Source organism: Priapulus caudatus, unplaced genomic scaffold, assembly GCF_000485595.1.
Source record: "Priapulus caudatus unplaced genomic scaffold, Priapulus_caudatus-5.0.1 Scaffold14, whole genome shotgun sequence".
Classification (NCBI taxonomy): domain Eukaryota; kingdom Metazoa; phylum Priapulida; class Priapulimorpha; order Priapulimorphida; family Priapulidae; genus Priapulus; species Priapulus caudatus.
Window position 1 is genome coordinate 759,529 of NW_014577075.1, and position 6,490 is coordinate 766,018.

At 50.5% G+C, this 6,490-nt stretch overlaps 1 protein-coding gene across 1 annotated transcript in view; it reads left to right on the forward strand.

The window, feature by feature from the left end:
- The window catches only part of LOC106809284 (cGMP-dependent protein kinase 1-like), a 47,210-nt gene that overhangs the window by 29,375 nt on the left and 11,345 nt on the right, over positions 1-6,490 (forward strand). Inside the window, 1 exon segment of the mRNA XM_014812301.1 lies at positions 4,991-5,096. Coding sequence (XP_014667787.1) covers positions 4,991-5,096 — 106 coding nt within the window.

The window sequence follows — 6,490 nt, forward strand, 5'->3', positions numbered from 1 at the left end:
AGGTGCCCGTAGCTGCGACGGTCTGTCTACGATACCTGTCGTTACGCTCGTGCGGTGGGAGCAGCTTGCCGACGCGTGGCGCATGCGCGCGCGCATGCGCAGTACGCGCGCGTGTGTTTACACAGGCTTGCGCGTGTCGGTGCCGGAGCGAGCAAGGAGGTAATAACAACACCGGCGTACAAACCCCTCGTATAAATAGGCGCCTGGCAGGCACGCGCGCGAATCTGCACCTGCTTCCTCTTGTTAGTGGCCGAATCCCGTTTTCGTCGTCAGTGTCTGCGCAGATAGGTAACCTAGCAACCGGCCTACCGACGTCGCTGTCTGCTATAGCCGACGCGCGGATTTGGTGCGACACGAGTCAGCTTGCGGTTGTAGTCCGTCGTTGGTTCGCGTGTACGTATCCAAGAACGGCGACTGACGACATCTGCCGGTCTAGCCGACGACGTGATGAACGACTAATTCTGATCGTAAGAGGTTAGTTCGGGATGCGGTGTACGAACAGTTGCGTATCCATTTCGCAGGCAACCGATTACGTGCGAGAGATAGACCGATCGCATTTCTATACATTTCCCGCGTCATTGTGTGCCAGCAACGACAGACAGCGAAGAAATACGGACAGAAAGAGGAAAGAGCGACACAGATAGGCGATAGACAAGGAGAGCAAAAGAAAACGTGAGCAGAAGCAAAAGAAAGAGAGAGAGAGAGAGAGAGAGAATGTGACAGAGCAGACACACAAAGAGACATACAGAGAAAGAGAGAACGGGCAAGCGACTGACAGAGAGATCGAGTGCATGAGATGGAGAACGAGAAAGGGTAAGCGAACGCACTCGTGAGCGTAATTGAAAGAGATAGCGCGTGCGATAGAGAGAGTGCAAGCGCAACAAGGAAAGCGAGAGCTAACCGCCTAGCCGCATCTCTTGTTGAATGCATACAAACATGACGTGTGAGTGAAGTCCATCGACCAGAGATGCGTTGCTCTTCACGCGCGAACCGGCAGCCGCCCGCCGCGCCGCTGCAGACGGCAGATGTTTCGCCTTAGTGTTTATGCGCGTGTAAACCGATGAAGCGATGGATAGGACTTCACGTAGATCGCCTCGTCACGGCGAGAAAAACAACTTGTTCCGACACGACTACCATCAGCACTCGGCGCTGGGTCGCAGCAACTTTCGCACGCAGTACACATGCGTCACGCCGGCTCCGGGCGCCTATGTTACGCCGCGCAGCGCCGGAGCGCCGCCCGCCGCCGCCGCCGCAGCGAGCAGCTACCCTCACGGTAGCAGCAGCAGCGACAGTGGCGCCTCGCAACGAGCTAGCCGCAACGCGCAGAAAACAACTTACGCCGGCTCGCAGGCGACTGGCATTCGCAGGGACCTGTCTACTCCGTGCGGCTACACGTACGGACGATCTCCGTCGGCCAGCGTGCGAGAGAAGGCGGTCGGCATCGTCGATCGCACGCTACGCAAGGTGATCTCCGCACCAAGCGGAATACGAAACGTCGCGTCGACGCTGAGCCGACGTTATAGTCCGTCTAGATCGTCGCCGACCCGACGTACGATGGCGACGACGGTGACGACGACGACGACGCCGACGGGCGGCAACAAGACGTCGCTCTTTCGCGTCAGCAGCGACAGCGCCTCGCGCGAGAGTGCGGCGCGAGTGAAGTTCGCCGAGGCGTCACTGTCGTGCGGCAGTAGGGACCTGGGAACGCGGCCCTACATGAACTCGCCGCTAGAGACGAGGGGACCTCCGATACGACGCGCCGTGCCCGACGGCGTGAGAGCGCGTCTGTCGCAGCAGCAGCAGCAGCGAGACGCGGGCCGCGCGCAGCGGAGGGTCGGCATAGGGGCGTGCTCGTCACCAGTGATGGGGCGACGCTGCCGCTCGCCGCCGCCGTCGCGTGGCGGCGGCGGCTACCAGGACTCGGACAGCAGCGACGTCGACAGTCCCGTCCCGCAGCGGCGCACGGCGGCGGCATACTATAGCAAAAGTAAGCGCGCGTTACCGTCGGTCGCGTCACGAGTCAGCGTGGTGTTGTTGGAACTGACGTGTTGTCGGCGGCGTCGTGGGCGTTGTCGGCATCGGCGCGCCGCCACCGGCTACTTTGACGACGGCCGTGTTAGGCGTTACAGTAAGTCGGCTGGATGCGCACGGGCGGGGGGCTGGTGCGGGACTGCGTCCTATGTGTTTACGGCATGTATTTTCGCTGGCGCGAGAAACACGCGCGCACGAGTAAAAGACGCGTGGCAGTGTGTTAGAATAGTGGCGCGCGTTAGATTAGTGCTCACAGACGAGGAGTAAATTCTATCGAGTTACACCCAGTAATAGCTTTAATATCGCCACGAAATCTCGTGATATTACGCCTGATGAAGAGCCTATATCGCGAGCTAACGCATGCGTGACGAGAGGTAGACAAACTAGGCTACTGTCTAACAACGTTAGCTATATGCTTAACACAGCTATGCTTACCGAAGCACGGAAATTCGTACCTGTAGTGGCTTTGATACCCGTTGCCAACACTATCAGCACGACATCCCTGACTCAAAATCTCAAACATCCATTAGTATCATAACGAGCGGCTTCTTACTCCCGCGTTGCTATAATCAGTCGATCACATTAGAGAGCATTTGCGCGCATAATCCGACACTCAGTTATAGCACGGCATGGCTTCTGTCCCTTTGTCTCTCCCCTTTCTCTCTCCCTCTCCCTCTTGCTCGTTTCCTTTCTATCTGTCTCTCTCTCTCTCTCTCTCTCTCTCTCTCTCTCTCTCTCTCTCTCTCTCTCTCTCTCTCTCTCTCTCTCTCTCTCTCTCTCTCTCTCTCTCTCTCTCTCTCTCTCTCTCTCTCTCTCTTTCTCTCTCTCTCTCTCTCGCTCTCTCTCTCTCTCTCTCTCTCTCTCTCTCGCTACCTGTCGGGTTTTTTTCTCGATTGCTTGCGATTGCATGGGTTGTATTTATAGGATAATATTAAGGGATAACATATTATGGGTTGTATAGGTAGAAGACTTCCACATGATTATTATGCACAACCAGAAAGGCTCTACATTACGTAGGTCGACAAAGAGACGGAAACCATATTGCGTCACGTGACCGACCTCGTTCTGGTGAAGACGTTCTAACAAACTCTTTTCTAGCAATTCTAACGTAACGAGTAAAATTCTGGCATCATTTCTATCCACACGCGATAGCAAACCTTCGAAGCCATTCTATAATTAGTATAGCTTTGATGACTGAAACGTGAACGGTCGCAGGTGAATAACGTATAGCATTGAAATCAAGACGCAACAAATATTCTTCTCGTACATTACTGCATGATAGATTGGATGCGGCTATGTGTGGGGCTTGCACGCGTGTGCAGGTGTGAAGAAGCTGACCTAGTAAGCTGAAGCCATGTTTTTTTTCATAATATGTTGGATATTTTACTGCCGTCCCCAGCTGGCTGTTTCTTACTGCACGTTACAAAAGCAATCATATTAACCGTGTTTGTTTGGTTAGCGTGGTACATATTGTGATTTATCCACGCTGCCTCAACAGCTGTGTCTATATAAAATTTATTGGAACACTTACTATATTTCCACTGACTCTATCCACTGGACAGACGAAGGGCTGAACGAACAGATAAACGAACGGACAGATTGCCCAAATAAGGGGTATTCGGATATATCCATCGATAGATGTCTATCTTTAACCAGGAAAGATCATTCCGACACATTTGATATTGTTCCCCCCCCCCAACAGGCTACTGATAATAAGTGATATATTTAGGTTTCTCCGAGACCGATGATTTGTGCCTGTCGTGCCGGGTTTTGGATGATGCTATCGCTAAGTCAGGCAGTTAATACGCCTGATTAATAATACGCAGTTAATAAGCAAAACTCGCCTCGTGTGCACTGTTCGTCCTTGTTGCATCGAGCGCACTATAGATCATCGCATGTTGCCGTGCAAACGAGTAGCACCTGCGACTGCAGTAGCATCGTTCCACTGTCCCTTTCGTATGCGGAGATGCCGAGCCTAAATGTATTCATGTTGATTTTTTGCACAGTTCGACAGAATACTTTGCGCGTACAAAAACAACTAAGGGTGAATCAGCAGTTTCACGCGTGTGCTTTTTATTATTTTCCGGAAGACGTTTTTAGCCTCTACGCGTCAACTTGTTTACTATTAGCTTGCTCTATGGCGCACGTCAATAAGCCTGATCTCGGAACTCGGATATGCTCATTACTTCATTACGTTATTCTTAATCGGCAGGGTCCATGCACCCATGCTTGGTGACTAAAGAAGAGCGCGGCCGAGGCAGTTATTGAGCTTTTATTGCTTTTCCTTTGCTGCTAATACGGTCTACGACTGCTTTACGGTCAATGCAGCGTTGGTCACAGTGTAATTCCCTTTATAGTATCAAGAGTAGATAATAACACATTTGTTATTATCTACTCTTGATAGTATCATGAGGCACGTGATATACACCGTTTTGACACCCGACGAGTTGGAGGGATGTCTAGGAAATAAAGGCGAAGGCCGGTCGAATGTTTTCGTAGAGTATCTTCTTTCACAGTTCATGAACGGGAAGTGATCTCACTGTGGTGGCTACGATTTACAAAGCATTTTGCTGATGTGAAAAAAGGCAGCAGGAGCTAGAGTTTAGATTAACCTAGTTTTGCATCATAAAATACATAAGACTAGTCGGCTTCTTACACGTGAAAAGGTTTCGACCACAGACAAGCAAAAGTATTGATTAATCTGCGTCTAAAGGAGCAATTAACTTCCGCAAACCCTATAGATTAAACGGCAAAAAGGCACAAAAATATAAAAATCGCTTAAATGTCATGATCTTTAGTGGCAACCAAATCACTACGTCACTGCAGTACAATGCACACACTCACACTGGCACAGATACTGATATAGATATATATATAGGCCGGAATGGGTAAAATAGTGATAGCTACAAGTCTGGCGTATGTCGTATTGCGACTGGTGGCATATGGTGATATGTTTCAGCACTAACGAACTGCAAGCTATGGGCCATCGACAGACCATGCTTCCAAACTATCATGATGAGGACTGGCATGATCCGGCACACGGAACACATGCAATTCCTACAAAGGTAACATCCCATCAGCCTTAACTATAGCAGGGGTTAATAACGACAAATCACAATGACTTTTTTGTTATTATTAACCCCTGACTATAGCTAAGCGCAGATCACGTTTGTAGTCCGATATTCTACATGGATTTCTAGCCACGTGTAGATTTATCGTAGCACTCAAGCAGTTGTTCGTCATTTCCCGATTAGATTTGGGTCGGCACGCTTGACCACAGCGTGAAACCCCGCCAAAAATTGTTTTTCGGTGAAAGTCGGTCTAAAAGAGCTAGCGCCGTGCGTTTACACTAATGTCGACCGCGGTGTATGCATTCCGCATACTCCAGGGTACCTCGGGGATTTCGCCTTCAAATTACAATGCCCATGCATGGCATATATCATATCGACCAACAAGCCTGCTTGAGGGTAGACGCGTATGTGAAAGCCAGGTGGTTCTAGTGAAATAGCAGGGCAGCGGTGCGGCTGGATTATAAATAAACGCGCGGCTTTCGCGAGGGTTTTCGTTCTAATGAAGCCCGAGGAGTGAGATGTGGTGCCGTAGATGCTGGCTGGTGTCTTCACTCGGTGATTTATTGGCTAAACGGAAACAGGCAACCGACGCGAGCTATCTTCCTGGGCTCGACCTCACGCGCTTATTGCTATAACATTACCGCGTCCATAAGCTTATTCCATTTCAATAACTAACTATAATAAATATGTCTCTTTCTTATGAATGTTAACGCTATTTCAGCAGAAACTTGAAATGTAAGCAGCCGCGCTGAACACGCTATACACTTTGTGTTCAATTATATAGACATAGTATACGCTTCGGCACACACAAGTTCCGCATGCATGCCGAGTAATAACGTATAGCGCCGCCGTTCATGTACCTAGTGTACGCCGCTACTATAGGATGCTACAATTAGTGACATAGCAGCTTACGGCGCTTCCGCCTGCAGCGTGAGCTTCGTAGCGAATCGTGAGCATGTGTGCGGCAGACGGAACAGGTCGCTGTAGCAGAAGAGATGATCGCGAGCGTTTTTCTGTGCGGGACGCCATTCTCCCTGCGCCGGTGACGAAAGACGGCCCGCGGCTCTGGCAGCGTAGCAACGACACCAAGGTCGTCTCTTCTCTCATACGCGTCTGCAGCGATGGATCGCGACGTGACAACTAACGTCTAATATCATTGATCTCCGGGCATCGTTATTGAGATTTTTACGTTAAAGATCATTGATCTCCGGACGGAATATTGAAATTTGTTTGCGATGGAACAACTTGCACGCCCACGCGAACCATCAAGAGTCCCTACTTATACACGCGCGCGCACACACACACACACACACACACACACACACACACACACACACACACACACACACACACACACACACACACACACACACACACACACACACACA